The 26,241-nt window shown below is 41.4% G+C and overlaps 1 protein-coding gene across 1 annotated transcript in view; it reads left to right on the forward strand.

The window, feature by feature from the left end:
* The window catches only part of LOC145392655 (uncharacterized), a 189,019-nt gene that overhangs the window by 128,806 nt on the left and 33,972 nt on the right, over positions 1–26,241 (forward strand). The window contains exons 4-7 of the mRNA XM_080266976.1: positions 132–254; positions 2,158–2,364; positions 8,299–8,447; positions 14,207–14,375. Of these exons, the coding sequence (XP_080123102.1) occupies positions 132–254; positions 2,158–2,364; positions 8,299–8,447; positions 14,207–14,375 (648 nt within the window). The remainder of the gene's footprint in view (positions 1–131; positions 255–2,157; positions 2,365–8,298; positions 8,448–14,206; positions 14,376–26,241) is intronic.

Here is a 26,241-nt window from a genome sequence, read left to right on the forward strand (position 1 = left end):
ATCTCTCTACTGACTGTTAATAGGGTATATCTGTGAGCTTGTGATGGGTGTTGTGTGGTGTGTTACATTATCTCCACGTGCTCGTGATGAGTGCCACGGGTTTATGCCTAGTGTTGTGTGATACGTTACAGTGCCGCCAGTGCGAGTGAGCGTCAGGTGGTGGATGGGCAACAGCGGCAACACAGAGGAGAATGGGGAAGTGGGTCCTTTTAGAGAGGGTGACGCGCCTACACTCGTCTGCATCACACGCAATGGTTAGTACTCTTACAAATGTTGAACTGTTGCTTTGAACACAGTAGTGGTTAAGACTCTGCATAATGTTAAATTTTTTTGTCATCGCCTGACAAGAGAATAAAAAATATAACGGGAGTGTCTGTTTTCAGAAGAGCAAATTCTACCTAAGTTCTCTAACAGGATGTTTCCAGGTGAACACACACACACACACACACACACACACACACACACACACACACACACACACACACACACACACACACACACACACACACACACACACACATAGATAGATAGATAGATAGACAGATAGAGAGATACACAGGTAGATAGATAGACAGATAGATTCATAGGTAGACAGATTGATAGACAGACAGATAGACAGATACATGGGTACAGTACTGTAGATAGATAGATAGATAGATTTTTGAACGAGGGGTAGATCTACCTCCATAATGTTCATTTTCTATACATATTTTTTTCATCAAATTATTTTACCGTTACATATTCATTCAGTTATGTCACTGTCTTTTTTCACACTTTGATCGGTGTTAAAACTGCAGATGTGAAAATATGGACAAGTCCAAATATTTAATGCTTATTTTTGTTGCATTTGATGATAGAACAAAGCTCGCTTTCTCTACCGTTGCTGATTACCCTCTGTACTGTGGAATGGAGGCTGATTAGATCAAAGAGTTACAGGTGTCCCACAAATGACTGACATAAACTAGAGAACTTCCCATTCCTTTGCACGGACAGTTTAATAATACTGGCATCAGGAGCATATTGAATTTACATAAACTTCTCAGCCCTGTAGTTTTAATAAGTCCGTAGTACCTTCCCGTATGATCCTCTTGTCACCCGCTTCAATAAATCTAGGTTCTTATCCTAAATCGGCCAAGGAAGCTCCCTAAAACCTCTTTCATGCTTTTATTTTTTTCTTTTTCAGGGTATGGTACATTAATATTCTCATATATGTTACATGTAGAATCTGACTATCTAACTATCTATCTATAACCTTATGACAGGAAGTGGTGGTCACAAACGAAATATCCCTTTGTTCTCCACCATCAGGTTGCCCTCTGTCCAACCCATAACCTCTCCACTCACAATCCTCTCCACACCATCGCTTCATCTCATCCTTGATCTTCTCCTTCCCCTCCTTCTCTCCACCTCACGTGCATCCTAGGCAATCTCTCATTCTCCATTTTGTCGATATGGCCATTCCTTCTCAAAGTGGTTTTCATAATGTTTTCCAGCACATCCACATCAACACCATAACGCTCCTTCACACCTTCATTTGTTTGTCTGTTTTTCCACGTAATTCCACATGTTTCTCTCAGATTCCTCATTTCATCTCTTCTGACTCTTTGCTTAAGTCCTTGCAACAGAAAAAAAAATAATGTGTAATATTGCAAATAAATAAGGAGACGCTTGAAAGTCGCCTAACCAATCGAAATTACGTACCCTAGCCCCACATTCTTATTAGCTTACGAGGTAGAATAGCACTGCTTCCCTACCAATCAGTTTCTGCTTGAGGCACATTGTGATTCTCGAGTGCTTTTACCCTACAGATTTTGTTGATATAAAAAGATATACATTTTTATAACACAAAAATAATAAACTGTAAAGATCAAAATGACAGCCAAGGAAGAACTGCTATATTATCCAAATGCTTCAGTACTTTTTCTCATCGTTAGCTAATGAGGATCCTTCTCACCTCTTCCTAAACTATCCATTTCGCCTCTTTTACATTTAATTTCTTCCGTGCCTGTGTTGCCTCTTCAGACAGGTGACACACGGAGTACGCAGTTATTGCTGACGTGCTATTTGTTGATTTAAAGAGGTTGTGAAAAGATGAGAGCGTTCTTGGGTGACGAAAATGCAGACCTTAAAATACAACCCTAGGTCATCTCACCGCAGCCTGGCCACCGCCCCGACTCGTGTGGTTCGAGGAGGACACGATGGTGGACGATACGTACGCCACTGACCCCCGGAATGAGGCCGTGGAGAACACCCTGGCTCTGGCCCCGCTCACCCGCTCTCACCACGACACCCGCTTCACCTGTATAGCCGCTAATTCCAACCTCACACGCCCCGTCGCATCCACCGTACACATCGACATGGCCCGTGAGTGTATTGTGTGTGTGTGTGTGTGTGTGTGTGTGTGATTTGTTTTTTAGTAACTAATGCAGGATTGGAAAACCATAATATTCGTTAAAGATTTCCAATCAAAAAATTTTCAACCATCAAGCATAGATGTGAAAAATTTGTATGCAAATTCTTTAAGAGTACTGTATTGCCATCATGAAATTTCAGTCATGTACAGATTACACTAAAATGAACATTTCAGAATCTTACACACATTATCACAATAAGGTTCAATATATGAAAGTAACAAAACATAAAATACAGAAACTCAACCTCAAAAGCGCTGAATTAATGTTGAAACTGAGAATCACACACATATACATCAGTTATACATAGGCTGGTAAAGTTTTACTTTTGGGGCGTCGACAAATGCAGCACTTCAACGAAGTTAAAGTGCCAGACAGTTTCTTATTTCATTTATTTTTTCTACACGACAGCAATTTCCTCATGTTACGTTTTTCTCAAGCTTTTCTGTTATAATTTCCACATTGTTAAAGACTAAACTGAGAGAGAATTAAACAGATACATGGGAAGGCGCGGCATGAATAAAGTCAAGTATAAGCTCTCGCAGACGAAGTAAAGAAGAGGTTGTTAAAATATGTTTACTTAGAAACGGTGAAACTGGTTATGATTCCGACATCAGTACTAGATGACTGACAGCAACCTGGGAGAGAAAAGTTTAGGGTTTAGAATCCACCGAGCGATTGAACACATAACAGGAAGTTTTGGAGTGCTTGTGACAGGTGGTCTGAATGTAAAAGTTGGTGCGGGTCATGTAAATGATGGAATTGGAAATTTCTGTGTGCCGCGAAAAAGTGCTGATGAACGTATGTTGAACGACGTGTCAGCAAAGGAAGCTATGCTTAAGTAATGCATATTATTTAAAAAAAAAAAACTACTTAAATACACAAGTGAATGTTGCTCGAAGCCTAAATGACTATATGCTGGTTGAAAGATATTTGTGTGTGCTGGGAGACGACGGTGCCGAGGATTGCCTGATCATAAGAATTTGGTATTCGAGGTGAAAGTGAGGGAATGAAATGAGAAGGGGTAGTGAGGTATTCAGAATAATATGATAAAAACAGAAGAACTGAAATTATAAGCAGCAATAGATGAACAAGATTTAAAAGGTAACAGCTACCATATCCAAATATCAAGATATGAGGATGCTCCACGAAGTCATAGTGAATGGAAGGCCTAGAACAATGTAATGCTCTTTCTCACTAAAGTAATGTACTCTGCGCTGTGTATTACATTTCTTTGTTAAGCATTTGTAAAAAAGTAAGTGTTGTGTCCCCTCCCCCCGCATATTCAGTGGTTTAATTATTCAGACATTGCTTTGAGGCCAGGGTGAAAATTATAGAAATATGGTATCGGTCTACAATGAAGACTAAAACGAGCATCAAACCAATCATGTCCAGGAGTGTGTTGCTTACTTGGTGGGCCTTGTGGTGTGGTCTATGGGGCGCGAGGGTACTAATGTAAACAAAAGTCTAACTGTCCTGAGTCGTCAGACACAAGAAGATATATTTTCGCGTAAATCAAATACTGTACTTCTTTGGGCAAAACAATATAAAAAATTTTCAGAAAGAACTCATTCATAAATCATTACATTTACACATTGAAAAAGTCAGTGAAATTTTGTATTTGCCATAGTCCACAAAATCTTCATTGTGACTATAGGCAGCAATAGGCGCTATCGGAAAATAGCCAGGCTAGCATTATACTGATACTGCATTATCTTTTAGCAAACCATAAAGTTCCCAAGCATTAAGGAGAATGAAATTTCATGGAGGATGCAGACCTGCTGTACCAGTTGAATCAATACGCAAAATTCAGTAATTTACTACGTATGATCTTAAAATTCTGTTAACTGTTACACATGCACAGGTATTTGAATTAAATTCATGCTAAGATTTGCTGACGGGTGAAACATTATGTAGAAAATCAGTTAACCCATACTGTACATAAACGAGACCCAGTTCTCTGTGACTCACAGTGACACGGGGGCATAACACCTTCAAAGCGCTTCGTCAGCCGCCCCACCCCCCTGCCCTCCACCAATATGATCACTTGATATAAAGGGGTGAAGATTTTTAGCTCCTTGATACCGAAGAGTCGTATAAATGAAATGGAAATGGGAAATAACCTAAAGATGGAGGTTTGCAGTAATATAAGATTTTTTTACAAGCTGAATCAATGTACGTAGGCTGTAAGAGAACTGCAAGATAATGTTAATCGCGTACACTAACGTGTAGATGTGAGTGAGACATTTTTGTCGTACGAACCTGGTAAATCTGAATGAAAATACTTTTAAGTGGACCAATCAGGAATATAATATGGCTCACTCAAGTAACCGATGGAATCATACAAATATATTTTTACTTAGGCTGTAACAGTTCCAGTTCTATGCACTTACTAAATTTGTGCAACATATGTAAAGAATTAATATGGTTGTTTCTGTGTAAAGTTTGCAACACTGTTTGAATCACAACACGAATAGTCTGCTTTATTAATTCGGTAATACTATTCAGTGTACAGTATTAGTTCAGCCCAAAGCTTTAGCATATTTCATTTCTATCCAGGCACTGACTCCTAATGCAACTCATTTCATCGCGTCCGACAGTAATCTGTTTAATTTGCTCTGTTTGTATGCAAATACTGCGATGAATTTCCATAATCCAAACAAATCAGGGCCTTAATTAATTTTGCATTAATGATTCTCATTACATAAGTGACAATAATAACCGTTTATATTAAAAGTAATGTGTGTTCAAATTTTGTACATTATCACGGCATTCAGACCCAGTCTTTCTTCAGTACCATAGTTAATGAAGATCTAGTTTGCAATCATCTCCATTCCTAATGCAACGGGTCCTTGACTTTTTGCCGCACAAAGGTAAAAAAAATCTAGTGTGTGTTCTTGTCACTCACTCAGACACTCACTTGTCATTGTTCCTTTTGAAGAATATGTAACGAATTGCAACCGCAGAGTTTTATGAACATAACTTTGGAGGGGGGTTGAGGCGGTGGTATGTCGTGTGCTTCTGGGGCAAGTATGAGGTACATGCAGTGTGCATCTGGATGTGTCTTGAGTGGGTCTGAGTGGTGTGACCAAAAACAAAGCACCCCTTCTGGGATGTGTTGGGGTAGTTAATACTGTTGAGGCTGGTATTGGAATCATCAATTTCCGTAGTTCTTCAGTACCGTGATGCACTTCTTGGCTTTACAGTACTGGTTTTACCATGCCATTAATAATTACTCCAAGTATAACTTAAACTGAAGACAAATAGCAACAGAATCCCTGTCCCACCCTCTTGCTTCATTCCTCATGGATTTGAATTCTTGATCTCATTAATCCGACCAACAGATAGTTTTTTTTAGCCATTGTCTACAACTTCATTTGCCCTGGATTCACCAGACTGATATTCAGAGTCCATAAAGAGAAAATCAAGGGAGGCGACAGTTCTTGTTGCAAGTAGTAAAGCCTTGTTTAGGCTACCATACGTAATGCGACAAGAAACAGTACCACATTTACCAGTAGTTGAACCACAGCCACAGCAACACCGTACTGCTGTATATTATACTCCACAGCAAAGCTAACACTTATACACTTCCCTACGGTGTCGTATTTTCACTCTATTTTTGCTATCAATACGCGAGATTTTTTTTTTTTTTACTCTAGTAGTAAAAGGATTGACTAAATTTATTTGTAACCCTTCCCGTAAAAAAAAAAAAAAAAAAAAAAAGTATCGTATGATGGATGAATTCTTCAGAAGACGGCAGGAATGCAATATAAAATATATCATAAGATTACCGGAAATAAAGGTGAGTCAATAAATCCTGGCAGTTATTTACTGTGGTTGTAGCCGTTTTCATCCCCAGACTCATCTGGACGGTAAACCTGGTGAATTGCAGGCCGAAGAAGCCGCCTTCCTGCAGCCTGTCATCATTCCTTCGGGAAACTGGGTGGACTCTTAATAAAGGGACGTTTGCGTAACCGGGCAACTCCTCCACCGGATCATATCGGTGTCACCAAGAAAAGGCGTCCGCCTCATTAATAGTGTTTCATGTAAACGTTGTGATGACTAGATCACCAGAGCGCGTTCGAAAGCATTCAACAGCGAGGTGGGGAGCACAGTTGTAGTGTTATTCTCGATGACAAGTTGAAAACAAAAGTTACTGTCTAAAAATAGGGCGAAAACTATTTACTCAAAACGGCGCTTGCTTCACTTTCGCATTATTTATTTATTTATTTTTTTTTACGAATCCGGCCTTCGGATGCTGACAGCCCGTCTAGCCGTGTTAAATGTACACCATAAACTTGAGAATATTTTTATGATTTTTCAAATCACGTCAGAGTCAAGAGATTTTTACTGGTTTCAAAGTTTTTTTTTTTTTTTTTTTTTTTTTTTTTTAAGGAAACATGACTACATTTGCTGCTATACTTTTATATTTTATTCTGCGACGGTTATCAGTACCAATGTAGGAAAATGGAAAGGAAACAGACTTGGCCCGTTCTTCAGAATTCTAGATTTTCCTGAGAATCGGAGTACGAACTTCCTGTAACATCAAAAACATTTTAACTGAATCTTTAAGTAAATACCATGGCCAACGTTGTCAAACTGCCACGCCTGTTTTTATCCAGTAAATTGTAATGGAGAGTCACACACTGACGTTATCATCATCTTTTAAGTCTTATATTGATATAATATATAACTTATCGTCATAATCTGTGCAGTAATTAGCACAGGAGGACAAAATATGATCGTGCTACATGAAACATTAGGACTTTTATCCTTCATTAGGTAAGAAGTATCATTATGATATAATAAACAATCAAATGGAGCGTATCTTGCAATAGAAATACGAATATAATATATATAATTTATATGGCAGAATAAACAAACCCCTACCGACCTAGCCACCAGTGTTACACACAAAATAGAAGTTCCTCAGCCCTCTCACGATCAGGACAACTCTAGTATTACTGTATATTCTAGTTAATGCCAAACGATTATTAAGCACGGGAATAACTCTAGGAATGCCCCGGTCAGTCAGTCACATCCTAAGAGCTTGCACATGCAAGATGCTTCACTCAGGCGAAGCTCCACATGGTACTTCACTAGCTTCCTAAGGATTTTCATAGACAAAATTTCTTTCTTGTTAGTCAAGTTCCATATAGTGCTTCATTTCAGCAAAGCTCATTTTGCCATGCATCTGTTTAGTACATTTTTTTTTTTTTTAACCGGTATTTATTTTTTTTAGACTGAGTATAGGAACAAGTGTTATTACGGGTACCATTAACCAGCTCATGGTCGGACAATTATAGCATTCAGTACAGGATAACGCTAGATGATCTTTGAGGTTGAGAGCAACCCACAGATACTACAAACACCAGATGGTTATAGTTTCAGCTAAGGGTGATTCGTACGAGCGTAATAGAGTTAACTTCATCAGGTCGATAACTATGGTTTATTCTTGCTACATCCAGACATTTATTTCAGGTTAAGAGAGACTTTTCTAACTGGAAGGGCTAGATATAGCTTTAATTATCCCCTTCACTGCTTGGGGGTCTTCCAAAAGGCGATTACAATCGTCTGGATGTAGCTTGAATAAAAAAATAATAATTTAAAAGTACGGTAACGGACTGCAAGTGTTAAGAAATCCTCCATAATTATGAGCACGTCTTTGTCGTCAGTGTTGTCGTAAGTATGAGTCAAAAGAGTCATAGTGGTTTTATTAACACATCTATGGGGGGTTGAACATTAATACTTTGTTCCAAGTAACTCCAGGATATATATATATATATATATATAAATATATATATATATATATATATATACTTGCTGAGTAATTTTTTAATCACCTGAGAGATTATGAGTTCCTCAATACTATCATGTCTCTCGTCAGTGGACGTGCTGAGCGTGGAACTGGAGGACACAGGCGTATTGTCGGCTGGGGTGCAGGCTGAGGTCAAGTGCACCGTTTGGGGATCCAACCCACCACCTATCGTCACATGGTCGCTCGCTGGCACCATCCTACCTTCAGCAAAGCCATGGGTCAGTACCTCTAACCTTTCTGCACTGCCACCCACTTCCATTCCATGCCTTCCTGATCTTGTACACCCCACATCCTTGCTCTGCTTCCCTGCTCTACATCATCTTTCTGCCTCTCTACTCTACCTCACTGCTCTCCCAGTACTTCCACGTTCATCCTCCCAGCCGGATCACCCTGCTCCTACTGTGTTATTGCACCGTCCTCGTTCCTTCCCAAAATTTCTGCCGTCTTTATATCCATGCCTACAGCTGTGCATCATCATTTTTCTAAACTATTTCCCTGTCTTATGTTACATGCACTCCTGTTTTCTGTTTTAGCCCATCTTATTCTGTGCTTCTATTTTGCCTCATATCTCTGCCCTTCTTGCCAAGTCTGATTTCCTCTCCTCTTCCGTATTTATATAATGTAGCTCCTCCCATCCCACTGCTTGCTGTGAGAGGTATGTTGAGTTAGAAGTCAGTGATAACCTGACAATAGTAGGGATGACGTTACAAATAGCACTTCACGTATACGTAGTTAAGTTTCTTTATTGATAACGATAAGTGAATCAACGATGCGTGTAAATAATCCCATGCCAAATGTTCTTTCAGAAAGCGTATTTGAAAAGTAAGACCACTTTAAATTTGAAATGTTTATATTGTTTAAAATGAACTTAATGCTAATCTTACTTAAATGCAATTATCTGTATGTGACTAGTTTCAAAATACAGTCGTCACTGGTGGTGCGTGTGTTGCGTCCGGTCCTTGGTAATGCTGTCAATAGCGCCAATCTTTATTTTTCGATATTTTACAAACTCATTAATGAAGAGTCTATGTGCATTCGTGTATGCCTTTGATGTATTCCTGATGAATCTGTACTAATTACATCGTCATCTCGTCAGTACTGAAAAGTTAGGGACTTAATTATGTGGAACCGTCAGTTTTCTCATTGTCAGAGGGTTGTGTACGAGTTTTCGTGTTTGCTATTCAGCGAGATGGAAAAAATTGTAAACCCTTTTCCCGTACATCTCCATCCATCATTCATAACAAAAGCATCAAATATTGTTATATGTTGTTAATGGTGTATAATTATGAACTGTCTGGTAATGCTGTAAGTTGCGTGGTTCCCTCACTGTGAAGTTGTGTCACTTTTCAAATGAGGTGTCCTGTACAGTATAAGCATTTTTTTCACATACGAATGACGGCATACATGTATAGCCTTTTCAGAACATGACCTACAGATTTTGTTGTTTAGCGCTTTTATATTCTTGCTACTGTCAATTGATTTTACTCAGCTTGGGGGAGATGAGTGAATGTCAAATAAAAACGATACCGTTCCTGTTCAAAATGCCCCACCTTAGCTTAATAAAATTGCCTGGTAGAACCTAGCATGAAGAAAATATTACGTCATGGGAGTAAAGTGGTTAACTTTATAATGATACGTATTAACTTCATGGCATCAAATGTTCTCTCGCCGCTGCTGCTTATGTCAACATAGAGTTTCAAATTTAGTTTGGTGAACGTGCATCAACCGACACTGATAACACTGATCTTTGACTAGTTAAGTATCAATTGCTGCGGATTCATCAAACTTATTTTTCAAAGACAACACAGGAAGAAAAGCAGAACAGGCGACGGGGCTTTTGATACCGATGTACATTTCCAGTTAAATGGAGCTGTGTGGTGTTTACTGGTATTTCGTTATCATTTTCCTTTGTTAATATTAGTAGCTGCCCAAGTAAATTTATTCCTCAGCTTCTTCAAGAGTTACTTCATTTATTTGCTGACGCTCTTTGATGTATTTGATTAAACATTAGTTTTTCTCCGGCTCATTTTGCAGGTATTGAAGGGCGACAAACGAATCATCAAGGAATATCAATGTAGGATTTGTTTTAATTCAGTGCAAATCATTCATAGTTCCCTACATCTCCACTTACAGCTCGTAAAACCGATATTCTGGGTGTGCTGTGCAGGGATTGAACAATGGTAATCGGAGCATGTGGCCAAAAATTACCATCTCCGTGTTGTGCGATGAGTTTAACAGGGGATTAATTCAAGACAATGGTGCCAGTCACGATGAAGTGCTAAGTAAAGGATGTTGTGTCATACGGTTGTTTTTTTCTCTCACTAAACTTCGTGAAATAAGCTGCAACAGGACGAAAATCTTCAGCAAAGTTAGGATAAAAAATAGTATTGTATAGGTTTTCGGTTTTAATTCGGTATATTATCTTCATGGTTCTCTACACAATGGCGAGGTGTTCAGGAAGTTAGCCAAAGAAACCTTGATGGACTCTGAAAGAACAATAATGGCCCCCAGTTCCGTGCAGCCCTTAAATGGGCAGGGGGTGCTAAGAATCTCACGGTTGCCTCAATTACAATCTAATTCCTTTGTCAATGCAAAAAATACAATTAAAATTGGTAACTGGAATGTGAGAACGCTAAATCATGACGGTAAAATCGATGAGTTAGTGAAGGTTTTTCAAAATTACGGACTTGATATTTGTGCTCTGACAGAAACTAGATTAACTGGAGTCGATAAGTTGGATTTGGAGGATGGTATACGTTTATTGATATCTGGTCGACAGGACGGAATGCATTATCAGGGAGTAGGATTGTTGCTGGGTTGTAAGGCAAATAAGGCTTTATGTGAGTGGGATCCTATAGATGAGCGATTGTTATACGTACGGTTTAAATCAAATCATGGCAACATCAGTCTGTTTGTGTGTTATGCACCTACTAATGATGCACTCGATGAAAGGAAAGACACATTTTATGAAAAGTTGCAAGAAGGAGTAGGAAGGGTACCTAGACATGATGTTTTGATCTGCGTTGGAGACTTTAATGCAGTAATGGGCTGTTCAAATGAGGGATTTGAGGCATGTATGGGTAAGATGGGAGTTGGTAGTAGGATGAGTGAAAACGGAGTGAGGTTTGGAAGCTTCTGTCTAGCAAATGACTTAGTCATCGGGGGCACACTCTTTCAGCATTGCAATATACACAAGACAACTTGGGTGTCGCCGTGTGGAAAATATAAAAATCAGATTGATCACATCGCTATCAGTAGGAGGCATAGAAGTTCTCTGCTAGATGTTCATGTTAAACGGGGAGCGGATATTGGTAGTGACCATCAACTCAGCATTGCAAAAATAAGGTTTAAACTTAAAAATCAGAAGAAGGAAAAATCTGGTGCTGGTAGATACGATATTGTTAAACTTAGAAGGGAAGGAGAAGAAAAGGAGGAATTCAGATTAGAATGCAGAAATAGGTTTTTGGTGTTGGAAACGTTGGAAGAGGGGGAGAGAAGTGTAGATGAGATGTGGGAGGATGTGAACAAAGTTTTGCATGAGACTGCTGAATGTACGATTGGAAGGAGACATAGATTCAGGAGAAAGAAATGGATATCAGAGGAAACGTGGGATATGATAAAAAGAGAGGTGAGGCTAAATTGAGGAGTGAGATGCAATGCGTTGATGAACGAGAGATTGAATTAGCAAGAGCTGCGGACTGGAGTTTGAATTCAGAAGTAAGAAGGTTAGCTAGGAGAGATAAAAGATGTGTGGATGAAAAGGTTGCAGAGACTGAAATCTTAATAAACAAAAATGATGGACAGAGTCAAAGAATAGCATATGAATCGATTAGAGAACTGAGTGGTAATGCAGGTAAACGCAAGGAAATACCAGTTAGAGACAGGGAAGGAAATTTATTGACCAAAGATGGAGATATTAAAAACAGATGGAAAGAGCATTTTGAGACAGTTCTTAATAGACCAATACCACCAGAAGAGGATATACCGTCTGCTCAGGAAGATTTAAATATAGAAACAGGAGAGTTGAGGCTTACAGAAGTGGAGAAAGCAGTAAAACAGTTAAAGAATAATAAGGAACCAGGGGAGGATGGTTTATTTCCGGAAATGTTTAAAGTGGAGGGGGATAGATTAATAATGATCTTGACCAAGCTATTCAATAAGATATGGGTGACGGGGTTACTACCATCAGTTTGGAAGAATGGTGTAATTGTTAAAGTTCCGAAGAAGGGAAACCTTAGTGAATGTGGTAATTGGAGGGGAATCTCTTTGTCACCAATAGCTTTGAAAGTTTTCAGTAGAGTGTTGTTAAATAGGTTGGAGCCGGTGGTTGAGGGTATTCTGAGGGATGAACAGGCTGGTTTTAGAAAGGGACGTGGTTGCAATGATCAGATCTTTATAGTTTGGGCATTTGATGCAGCAAGTTAATGAAATGAGAGTACCGTTAAGTCTTTGTTTTGTTGATTTTGAAAAGGCTTTTGATAGTGTTTCGAGAGAGACTATGGGGAAGATCATGAGACATTATGGAATACCAGAGGAGTTTGTGAGGGTCATTATGAACATGCATGAGGACACATTTTATAAAGTGATGGTTGATGGTTGTCTGAGTGATTCGTTTGAAGTCAAGTCCGGAGTAATTCAAGGTGGTGTTCTATCGCCTTTACTATTTATATTGGTCATTGATTACATTATGAAACGCGTTGGAACAGAAACCGGTGCAGGTATACTTTGGAGAGAGAACAGGAAACTTTTGGATTTAGATTATGCAGATGATATAGTTTTGATTTGTGATGGGCCAGAAGAGATGCAGAGAGTGTTGGACTGTTTGGTGAGTGAAGGTCGGAAGGTGGGTTTGGTTATTAATTGTGGAAAAACTGAAATAATCAATATGAATATGGAAAATGCGCAGGAATGTGTAATTGGAGGTATGGTTGTAAAGCAAGTTGATAGGTTTAAATATTTAGGTACTTATTTAGCCAAGGATGGTTCTTTGAACTTTGAATTCGAGGAAAGGTTAAAGAAGGCTAATCAGGCAATGGGAATGCTTAAAAATATTTGGAATAATAACAATTTCTCTGTGCATACAAAAATCAAACTTTATAAGGTAATGGTTAGGAGTATCTTAATTTATGGACACGAGTCTTGGTACAGCACAGTGACTATGGAAAATAAATTCTTGGTGTTTGAAAATAAAGCACTTAGAAGAATATTAGGAGTTAAGTGGTGGGAAAGGATACCAAATAGTAGAATTAGAGAAATAACGGGAGTGCAGCCGATCGATGAATATGTTAGATTCTCACGATGGAAGTGGCTAGGACATGTGTATAGGAGACAGGGAATAGTACGAGGTACACCAGGGTGGGTGGCACTTGGTAGGAGAGGTAGAGGAAGGCCAAAAGAGACGTGGGTGAGGACAATGAGACGGGAAGCTGGAGATGAGTGTTGGGGAGATCTTGAGGAGTTAGCACAAGATAGGATGTGGTGGTGTGAGTTCATCGAGGCCCTATGCATCCCCGAGGGTGCCACAGGAAATGATTGATTGATTGATCTCTACATCTCTGGTTACTAAAGCTATGTGACGATTTTGGTGTGCTGTGCAGGTATCGAGGATAGGTAATGTAGGAATCATCACAGCTACTTAATAGTAAATGATTAACGACAGTAATCATCATACTTCTTCACATTTCCAACTACTAAATCTATGTGGTGTTCCTTGTGTGTTGTGCAAGTATCGAGCGACGGCAACTGGAACGTGTTGATAATGCATTTAACCAACATAGGAGTTATATTTTCATTCAGTTTATTATCTTCATAATATTCCACTTCCAGACTGCTGAATCTATGTGCTGTGGGTGCGCTGTGCGGGTATCGACCGACAGTCTCTCTATATATGATCTGCTTAAATTTACTGGATTATTTTTACAGTCCTCACCATCTCCATTTTTCTAAAGCTATGTGGTGTTCTCCCTGGGGTGTGCAGGTATCGAACGACGGCAACCGGAGCGTGTCTATTGTGCACTTCACCCCGCAACCCACCCACGACGGGAGTGAGTTGGAGTGCTTGGCTCACAACCCAGCTCTGGCCAGGGACACCGCCCAGCAGCACCCGACCCACACCCACCGAAACTCAGCCACCCTCATCGTCAACTGTGAGTCAATTTCGAGAAAAGACTAACGTTCATACCGCAGGTGGCAAAGGGGCCTCTACCACATGTTACTTGGCCATTTATTGTGCTGATTCTACGTTTTTATCTCTTGACCATTACTAAGGCAAAGACTATCGATGCCAAAAACATGTAAGGTTATAATGATGTGCATAATAAATCGCTCAAGAAAACAATGCTCCGAAGCCCTTAGTGTCAACGAAAATGTAGCCATGAAGTATCAAAATCAGATTTTCTTCCTTTATGACCTGTGTATAGTCGAAAGCTAACAATTTAACGTTTTGGTCACTTGTCCACACCTTCTGTCAAACAATACTACCACCTGCATTCATCACTTCAACACTTCAACCCGAGAACGTCCTTTCCACAAAATCGTTATTTCTTCCCGACGATTATAAACAGCATAGTTAAACTCTCTCATACTGAATGAATTAATAAAGTCTAAATCTGACCCCTCCAATTTGGATTTTTTTTTAAATTTTGAATTCATCGTCTGGTAGTAGCGAGAATTAAATGAAAAATACGTCTTCTAAGTAAAGAATATATTGGTGCAATATCTGGTAATTTCATTTAGATAACATCGAAGCATTATATTCAACTGAGAAAAATCTTAGGAAAAATAATTCAAGTAACTCTTTCTCAGTTATTAATACACTTACAGACTACCGGTGTACTTGGGATAATGTTTTGTGATAAAGTAACAGTTCTCTCTCTCTCTCTCTCTCTCTCTCTTTACACGCTGATTGTCCTCTCCCCCACCACTCCGACCCCACTCCCCCCCTCTGCCTGCCTCACCCTCCACACTGACTGTCACTTTCCCCGCCCCCCTCTACCTCTTACTTGCCTCACCCTACACACCGGCTTTCCCCCCACTTGTCTCATCCTGCATACTGATTCTCCTCTACCCCCAGATGCTCACCCTGCACACTGACTCTACCCCTCTGTCTTCCTCTTTTCCCCGACACTAACGGTCTCCAACTTTTCCTGCCTCTCCATACATAGTAACCCCCTGCCAATCTACCTGCCTCTTCTTGTACACTGACTCCTCCCAACTCTACCTGTCTCCTGCTATACAGTGTCCCCCTCCCATTCAACTTACCTCTCCTACACTGACTCCCACCAGCTCTACCTTCCTCTCCCAACACACTGACCCCTTTCTCTGTACCAGACGTTTCCTACACTATGACTCCTTCCCACTCTACCTGCCTTTTTTATATAACTATCCACCTCTCACCCGTCTGTGCCGTCACCCTGTGGTACAGTAAAGTTTATCTCCACAGGATGGCAGGAATTAGACGTGACTTGACGCATACTGTCTGATCATGTAGGTAGGGAAGAAAGCTGGAAGAACAACAGAGTCTTTTCTCGGAGCACGTTCTTGGCATTCCGTTTCTGACTATCACATACATTACACCTAGCAGTAGGAAGTGGCTTACTCACTGCAGAAGGTGATCTAGTGAACCGGGGTGCTCTTCCAAATTTTATCGAGACGTATATGATCAAATTATTTACGTTAAGAGTATTTCCAATTCCGGCGATAATGTGTACAGGCGCTAACAGTTCCCTCCACACAAACTCCTCCAACCTACACCAGCCTCTTCCTCCACACTGTTGTTAACAATAGAGCTGGGTGTATCAGCAGCCTCTCACGTGCCGTGGCCGGGGGGTATAATTCCCTTCTGTATTACGGTTCAGCACCACCGCCCTCAACCTGGCAGCTCTAGTGGAATAGGTTAACGCTAGATTAGCACAGAGGAAATATTGCCTGGGAAACACATTGAGCATAATTCATAGAAAAAACTATTGTTACTTTTGAAATGAAGGGGCGAGAGTCGTTCCTGGCTGACGTTGCCGGTTGTGGTGCTGAACCGTAATACTGAAGGGAAATATGACGCCGGGGGAGTGGGGGACTACAGGCAAAGTTTATGGCCTCCTTAATTTAAACCGGTGATGAGTTATAGCCGTCGTTTCCTTGCCCTCCTCACGCCACCGGAACTTTCAGCGACGTTAAATATAGAATCTTAGTAAGCCTAAAACAGTGTCTCCTACAAACTCCTTTTATAGCACCTGCTGAATTTTTATACTGCGGGAATGATATAAGGGACAAACTCACTTTCTTTTAATATATCACATGTTTGTTTATAGTTATTTAAGAATTGGTATTTTCCTGGTGGATTAGTATCTTTGACGGTGCAACATATTATCAGCGAGCTCAGTCAAGATCCTAATGATACCTGTAATGACGGCCATGTTGATTATGATGCAAATAGAAGAAAGCAGAGAGTAAGACATTATTGTATAGACATGAGCGTGGGAACGAACGTGGAAACACTATTTACTGGAAAAAAAAAAAATAAGTTTAGAGACGAGGAGGGAAAGGCAGAGAGAGAGGTCAGAGACCATCAAATAGGCTTAAAAATCTGTATAAGAAACAGGCGATAAGAAGGGAGGAGAAATGCAGGCTAGAGACTTTAGGTTTCCTCCCTAAAAACGAGACGCGGAGAGATTATTATTTTTGTATGTTTTAACTCTTTCAAGGACAGGACAGCTCTCGAATTCTGTTTCAGCTAACACCCGCCGATTTTCATAAGTGAAGAGTGAGTAATAGAAACCAGAGATAATACTGTCACCGTTACATTAACCCTCTCATGGTCGGCATAACTCTAGATTTCTATTCCAGCTGATGCCAGATGATTTTATTCAGCCAGAAGTGAGTGTCAGGAGTCTGAAAGTGCCAAACGTATTCGACTTTTGGCACACACTTCGCCCGTATCCATTTTCGCATAACCACGATAATGAGCTGGAACGTGGAATTTACCTTAATTTACCTTAAGGTTTATGTAAGCATCACTACGAAAAACTTTATTCAGAATATTAGTTGTTCGTGTGTGTGTGTGTGTGTGTGTGTGTGTGTGTGTGTGTGTGTGTGTGTGCGCTCTATCCTTAGGTCGTCTTTTGTCAGTTATTCAGATTACTTTTCAACAGTCCTAGTTATATTTTATTTTAGCTAGTCTGGGCCGGAGCTGTGTGGTTTTCATTTTCTCTTCAACCTATACTCACGACAGCGAGAGGTGGCGGAGAAGCGCCTCCCTCAGGGAGGAGTGAGGAAAAGGCTTTCCTTCTCTCGTCCCTGATTGGTCTACGATGATGACATGTAGAGGTGTATGGTATGTAGGAGGACTTCTGGGCCTTGATAGCAGGCTGTGAATCCTATGCCCAGAGTCGGACACATAAAAAAAAAAACATATAGAATATTACATATGGTATATTACAAGACATTCAAGTGTGCATGTTGATATTCTAGAATATGAAAGACTAGTAAAAATATATAATGAGTAAAACATTAGAAAGGACAGTATGGTACTCATCATAAGCCAAAATCAGGAAGAGAGAGAGAGAGAGAGAGAGAGAGAGAGAGAGAGAGAGAGTTAAGAATGAGTGTGCAATGAGTGTACACGATCATAAAATAATCTTTGTAAGCTTTGTCACTTTAACAGTGGACGAAAATGTTAAAATTATTCTTGAGTAAAATTCTCATGTCTGCGAATCTCAGCTATTTTTGTCAACGTACAGAAGGATTTATGTTTATGGTTGGGAAATATTCATTCAAAATAAGCTGGCTTAAACCAACACGAACAGGAACATCACTCGTTGTGAAAATATTGTTCACCCGTGTCAATAGCAAGGACATACAGTACACACTCTAAGCCAAAAGCAAAGCATTCCGTCGGACAAGCAGATAAAGCAGCTTGAAGGTGAGGTGAAGAGGGCATGATGCAAAATACAGAGGAAACAAAGGCAAACATTCCCTCAGGCTATACGCTCACGTCCCTGAGGATTTTCATGGAGGGCTGAAGGGATTACCTGGTCATACTTGCCACTCCTAAACCCTTTCTTTCCTCCGTTGCTCTCTCTCTCTCTCTCTCTCTCTCTCTCTCTCTCTCTCTCTCTCTCTCTCTCTCTCTCTCTCTCGCGGAGACAGACAGACAGACTGACAGACAAATAGAATGGGAGGAGTGTTGGTAGAGGACGGGACGAAAGGAATGTGGCACTGTACGCTGGTACTCTACGTTTAAGAGACACTGAAAGGAGTGAAAAGCTGGGGGAAAATAAAAATTGAGTGAAAGAAGAACAATGGAAGTGGAGGGATAGCATATACTGTACCGGTAATGACTTTACTGACGTGGAGCAGAGTGTACGAGTCCTGGAATATAATAGAGAGAGGGACACACACACACACACACACACACACACACACACACACACACACACACACACACACACACACACACACCGCTCGCTGGTGCAGTGGTAACGTTCTCGCTTGCCAACTGGTAGACGGGAGTTCGCGCCTCGCTCAGGCTGCGAAAAGTTTCACTGACGAAGTGGGTGGTTACTGTCCTCCTTGAGCAAGGGGATGGGTGTGTGCTTGTGTGAAGGTCACAGCCTTGCCCTTAGATCGGACTATATGAGCTCTCAGCTCCCTTCCGGGAGGGTAAAATGCTGACGATCACGACCATCAAGTGATCCTGACCGACCCGGTGAATTACACACACACACACACACACACACACACACACACACACACACACACACACACACACACACACACACCGGATTATATTGTCCCTCAAGAATTAGCCTCCCTCCTCAGGTCATACACATTCTTGGCTACCTTCGATTTTGGCTTCCCTCTTCCTTATGTGTTATGAAACTTATCTACATCAAATTCTTTATCAATACAGAGGCGCACCCAGAGGGGGGCCCACCGGGCCCTGCCCCCCCCCTTAGCTCTCTGGATCCTTTTAAAAATTTATATATATTTATTTCGATAACAGCAAAATATGAAAAATTGGCACGTACAAACAAAGACTCAGAGTGTGTATTGACGTTTCGCCTCGTGGCTTCCTCAGGCTCAGAATACAATTGCTGAATATACACCACATTTCCTGTACATATAGCAAAAGACAGTGGGGATGTGAGGGGTGAGGTATTGGCTAGGGGTGGTAAGGGGAATAGGTAGGGTAAGGAAGGTGAGGTCCAGGGGAAAGGGATTACAAATCACGGCACAAAGACGGAGAGAAACAAGGGACAGGTGAAGTGGGAAGTCCTTAGGGAGAGGGAAGGAATGTTGGGTAAGGAAATAAAGGTCACGTGGTGAAAGTGATTTGTAATACCAGCTCAGGTGTGTGTGTGTGTGTGTGTGTGTGTGTGTGTGTGTGTGTGTGTGTGTGTGTGTGTGTGTGTGTGTGTGTGTGTGTGTGTGTGTGTGTGTGTGTGTAGACTTAAAAAGACGCAAATGTCTGGAGGAAGCTGTTATAGTATGTTCCAATACCATTGAACAGAACAGCGGATCTTATCACCTATCGGATCCTGTGGCCATATATATTGTCAATAGGATAGGTTCCTCGTACCAACCCCCCTGAACTCAAAACATCATCCTTCCTGCCTTCCTATCCATCCTCATCCCTCTCTTCACCCAGCTTCTTGCCCACATACACAACATTTGCACACACACACAGACACACAGACACACAGACACACAGACACACAGACACAGACACACACACACACACACACACACACACACACACACACACACCTGAGCTGGGATCGGCAATCCCTTTCCCATTGTGACCTCTGTTTCCTTACCCAACATTCCTTCCCTCTCCCTGAGGACTTCCCACTTCACCTGCCCCTTGTTTCTCTTCGTCTTTGTGCCGTGATTAGAAATCTGGACAGAATAGGGTTGAGACTGAATGGCTTGTTCTTTGTTACTCTGTTAAAACGATAAATATAAACAAACAAGTTTGTTTAAATAACTGACGACATACCAAATAATCTATCATTCTATCAGTATATATATATATATATATATATATATATATATATATATATATATATATATATATATATATATATATATATATATATATATATATATATATATATATATATATATATATATATATGTGTATACAACTTAGAACTATAAAACTTATATGTAAACTTCAGGAAACTGGCAGATGAGGCCCCCCCCTTAGAAAATTCCTGGGTGCGCCCCTGTCAATACCCCTCTTACGTTTCCTTTTTTCGCCCGACAGAGAGAGAGAGAGAGAGAGAGAGAGAGATGGGTTGAAGAGGGGAGGCTGGTACAGTACATTTAAGGTTATTAATTACGTCGATGAATCACGTATGACTTAATGAGCCTTATAAAGAGATACTGATTGGTATAAGTACAGCGTGAGAAATACATTGGTTTCCTTTGTATTTCAATGCCATGAAAGGAGATTAGAAAATATAATGGAAACACACCACAACAAATTTTAAGAAAAAACGTACATGCATACATACATACAAAGTGAGAGAGAGAGAGAGAGAGAGAGAGAGAGAGAGAGAGAGAGAGAGAGAGAGAGAATAGCACCAGACAGGTGAAGATGTCTTTCCAGATTAGACGGTACACCTGTACTGGTCATCAAATGGACTCCTAACCTCACCCACGCACCTCCCACCCCACCATCTACCAATCACAGGCATTCCAGTGGGAAGGGAGTGGGACGAGCTTCTCCGCCACCTCTCGCTGTCGCGTTTTTTTTTTCTTTTCTTTTTTTTGTGGCTTCAGAAGCATCGTATCAAGGTGGCTGCGAAACCGTCTTGGCGGATCTGGAGCCGTATACATTAACTTTCTAGAGCTTCAGTTGCGTAAAGATCATATGTTTACTAGATAGTTTTATCATTAAGTGTTAATAACCACACTATAGTAAACAGCAAAGTGAACAAATACGACCCAAGAAAATGATACTGATAATAAATTATATTACCTGTGATTAATTCGTTTATCGTCAAAATATGCTGAGATCCTTTATGGATATTTTCCGTGAAGCTTTGTGGCGAAGCTGGATTACGGCATCGTCTGGGCTTTATCAACCACCATTCCCTCGCACAGGTATAGCCAAGGTTCAAAAAAATGCAAAATTATGCTAAGAACTTGGATATGTAGACAAGCATTCAAGGTGATGCTGGATACAACTTCTAGCAAAACACTCGCTAACCCACATCCCTCCCACGCCGCACACCCGTTATGATTTGTTCATTTCAATTTATGTGTTACGTGCTCTTCCCTCCCTCAAATGATCTACTCCTCCCGGGTGTCATGCTCAGAACCCCGTCATAACTCACACCCAACACTCCTGTTCACCTACCTACTCATCTCGTCCCTTCATTTCTCATATATTACCACGTACCGCCCTACACCCTTCTCTACCCCTCTTCCCACAGATTAGCACTTGTTTTCCCATCCCTTTCCTTCCCTTCCCTTCCCACAGTCCACCACTTGCTTCATCATCCCTTCCCTTCCTTTCTACAAACAACCACCTCGTTCCCCGTGCGGGGATCAGCGTGCCTGTGAGCATAACAAAAATATGCAATACAGGCTACACAGTGCTGTGACAGAAATAGACACATGGAATCCAGTGAATGAGTAATGAAGAGCCTGATACTCATTACTTCGGGGTCACTGAATAAACACTTTTGCCCGGAGCAGAATACCTGTACAGCCATCACTGGGGGAGGCAGAAGTGTGGCAGATCTGATGAGCGGGGAGGGGGAGGGGTGGCAACATATCCAACGGAGTATGCAGAAGTAATTTTTCTCATATTTCATTTTCTGCAACAACTAAAATGCTCCTGAACAAAATTATATCTGATTGCAGTTCCAGATAAAAACTGTTCTCTGACGATTCAAGACATATTTTAATATTTATTATTTCTGCCAGCAAAAGTGAGAGGGAACTTATTCATACCGGTATGTTAATTGCTCACCTTTCTCTCTGGGAGGTTACAAAAAATATCAAGCACTTATAAACGAAATGACACCGAAATGAAGATCTGTATACTTGAGGGATTCCTACATCCAAGGAAATTATGGAAAAGAAAAAAAAAATCTGCAACGCTCGCCATTTGCTCAGTATACCAACAGCTGTAAAAGCTGTTAAAATGTAGAACTGTTAGTGACATAAAAATAACCCCGAGCAAATCCTTCAGTTGAGAGTATGTGTTCTGAAATATAAAGATCACAAATACAACGAAAAAAAAAAAAAAACTCAGAGAATGCAGCACCTGCGTCCAGCATTTGGTCTAGAACAAATATTTGACTTTGCCCTGCGACCTTGACCCTCGATCGATTACTCTCAGAAGCAAACTACTACATTCTTCCATGACTCAACAGTTCCACCAAGCTTGATCCATCCATCCATCCATCATCCAGTCCTACATTGCCTCATGGGGAGCGTAGGAGCCCGGGACTAGGCAGTTGGTCCCGACATTTAAGATGAGAGTGACCAGCCTCACTCATCCCTGAGTGACATTACATGAGCAATGAACCCCAACCATCCCTTGGATATAAATCTTCACCGGCTCAATCCGATTGGAGCGCAATAATTACCCACTAAACCACAAGGCGCCAAAATTTGGTTATATGGTTACCACCCAGCGTAGTAAATGGTTTCCTGGTGTAAAGGAAACCATTTGGCTTGTCACTCAGTGTAAGGTCACTCACAGGCAGAAGGAAGGGAACGAATGAAGGAAAGAAAGACAGAAGAGGGAGTGTAAAGTTACCCGTAGGCAGATGGACAAGGAAAGAAAGAAGGAAAGGAAGACAGAAGAGGACAGAAGGAAAGAAGGATGGAGGAGAGGAAAGGGCAGACACCCGACAGCAGCACTACATCGAGTGAGTGGATGGTGAGCGCCCCCACCTACCACAATCCACCAAGTTTGATACAAAAGATAACAAATCTGACTTTTCCTTGTGACGCTGACCTTTGACTTAATAGTTCAAAAAAATCAAACCCCTTTAGAATTGCCTTGCCGTGAATTCATACACAAAGGGCAGAGTAAATCGGATTAAATCGGTTTAAATTGACCTCGCCTCGTGACCTTGACCTTGGACCAATAGTTCTGAAAAAGAAAGTTGCTCAGCCCCTTGGAGTTTTCTGAACCCTTCCACCTATTTTCATCGAAATCGAATCAAAATTGTTTCAGTTTTTCTGGTTCCAAACAGACTCACGGCAGAAATATGACCTTGATCTGGGAACTAAAACTGTGACTGACTGTTTTGTGAATTGAGTTCCATTGTTCTTATATCATCTTCATCCATTATACCAAGTTTGGTCTAAATCAGATTAAAATCGCTCAAGTTTATCATGCTGGGTCATTTTGACCTTGCCCTGTGGCCTGGACCTTTGACCTGTTGTTCTCAAAAACTTTAGGTAAACTCTTTCAACTGTCCCTCTGTCTGTCTGTCTGTCTGTCTCTGTCTGTTTGTCTGTCTGTCTGTTTGTCTGTCTGTCTGTCTGTCTGTCTGTCTGTCTCTCTCTCTCTCTCTCTCTCTCTCTCTCTCTCTCTCTCTCTCGCTCGCTCGCTCGCTCGCTCTCTCTAGCAAATTTGGTAAAAACTGATTTGATAAAAACTCATTTGAACACCCTCCAACCCCCTAAAGAACCCCTCCCCCCACACACACACATACACTCTCCATCAAAACGCAACACTCGCTTTCGCCTCACGAGCGCAGGTGTAATGGCATAATGCTAACTGGTTCAGGTTAATTTTTTGCCGCTTGCTTTCCAACTGTGTGACAAGAAATCAGTACAAATAATGTAACACGTAAGCAGAATTTTATTATTCTTCCGCACTTCACAATGCTTCTCTTGTTTTAAACAGACTGATAAAGGGGAGAATGACCTCTTACAGGCAGGTTAAATAAACAAAATTCCAGTACGACATACCACAGAAGTCCTCAAACACCAGCAGCCTACAATAGCATCACCACTACCAACCCCCCCTCCCTTCCTCCAACGCCAAAACAGTTACAAGTAGATTCCACCAACAAGATCAGAATCCACGAGTATTCGCATGTTACACCAAAATTCAACAAAGATCCGCAAACACTACCAAACACCACCAGTACCATTACCAGACTCCTACAGTACCACTAGACTGCACAACACCATCAGACTCCACATCACCACCAGACTCCACAACACCACCAGACTCCACAACACCACCAGACTCCACAACACCACCAGACTCCACAACACCACCAGACTCCACAACACCACCAGACTCCACAACACAACCAGACTCCACAACACAACCAGACTCCACAACACCACCAGACTCCACAACACAACCAGACTCCACAACACCACCAGACTCCACAACACCACCAGACTCCACAACACCACCAGACTCCACAACACCACCAGACTCCACAACACCACCAGACTCCATAACACAACCAGACTCCACAACACCACCAGACTCCACAACACAACCAGACTCCACAGCACAACCAGACTCCACAACACAACCAGACTCCACAACACCACCAGACTCCATAACACAACCAGACTCCACAACACCACCAGACTCCACAACACCACCAGACTCCACAACACCACCAGACTCCACAACACAACCAGACTCCACAACACCACCAGACTCCACAACACAACCAGACTCCACAACACCACCAGACTCCACACCACCACCAGACTCCACAACACCACCAGACTCCACAACACAACCAGACTCCACAACACCACCAGACTCCATAACACAACCAGACTCCACACCACCACCAGACTCCACAATACTAATTCAAAAAAATTTTCTTTTCAGGTTACACTATGATAGTCTCTATTCTCCTTTCACACTTTCCTGTAAAATGTCCACGCCAGTTTTTCTATACGGCGTGGTGTTCTTTCTGACTTTTTCCTGCCGGCTTCGGCTGGAGGGTTTGGAGGGCGGGGGAGAGCCTTCTTCTTTGCTATCCTTATCTCATTCTAGTAGTTCAGTTACTCTTCTAGGAGCTGCCTAGCATGGGCCAACCGGCCTACTGCAGTTATCCTCTCTTCTTATGTTCTTATGTTAACACCACCAGACTCTACAACACCACCAGACTCTATAGTACCAGACTCCACCAACACAATTAACACCACCAGCACCACCGATAACTCCACCAGCACCGGCAGTTCCACCAACACCAGGAAAACCACCAACACCAGGAAAACCACCAACACCAGGAAAACCACCAACACCGGAAACTCCAACACCGGAAACTCAACCAACACCGGAAATTCCACAAATACCGACAACTACATCAATACCGACACTTCCACAAATAGCGGAAACTCCACCAATACTGGAAACTCCACCAATACCGGAAACCTCGCCAATACCGGAAACTCTACCAATGCCGGAAATCCCAACAACAACAGCAAGTCCACCAACATGGGAAACTCTACGAACACGACCGTCATAATCAGATTCCACCATCATCACCCTCCCCACCCCCAAAAAATATATCAAAGTAATGCGTGTGGAAAATTAGGTTAGGTTAATATCATGTAACTCGTTTCAGAATGGGAACCTAACCAGGGCCCGTATGCATAAAAGGTCCTGGGACCTAAGAACTAGTCGCAAGTCGTAGGAACTGATCCCAAGTCGCAGGACTTGTTTATAAACGTTCCCACGTCCTAGGACTGGTCCTAAGACACGGAGATTTTAGGTGTAGCCAGGGAGGTGACTTACGACTTAGGAATATTCCTAGGACCTGAAAATGGCTGAACAACAACAAGCTCCGAGGCGTCAGCAGAGAAGTTTTCGCCCACGTAGGGACGTGTTGAATGAATTAAGTGATGCAGAACTGATAAGCAGATACTGTTTGGATCGTGCAGGAATTATTTTTGTTACTGACTTGGTAAGAGATGTCCTGTGCAAAGTCCATCTGAGAGGAACCAGGCACTTACCCCGGAGATGAAAGTGATCATTTTGTTGAGATATTTGGCCACAGG

This window comes from Coenobita brevimanus, chromosome 23 (assembly GCF_032717465.1).
Source record: "Coenobita brevimanus isolate Jiangsu-jjx chromosome 23, ASM3271746v2, whole genome shotgun sequence".
Classification (NCBI taxonomy): Eukaryota; Metazoa; Arthropoda; class Malacostraca; order Decapoda; family Coenobitidae; genus Coenobita; species Coenobita brevimanus.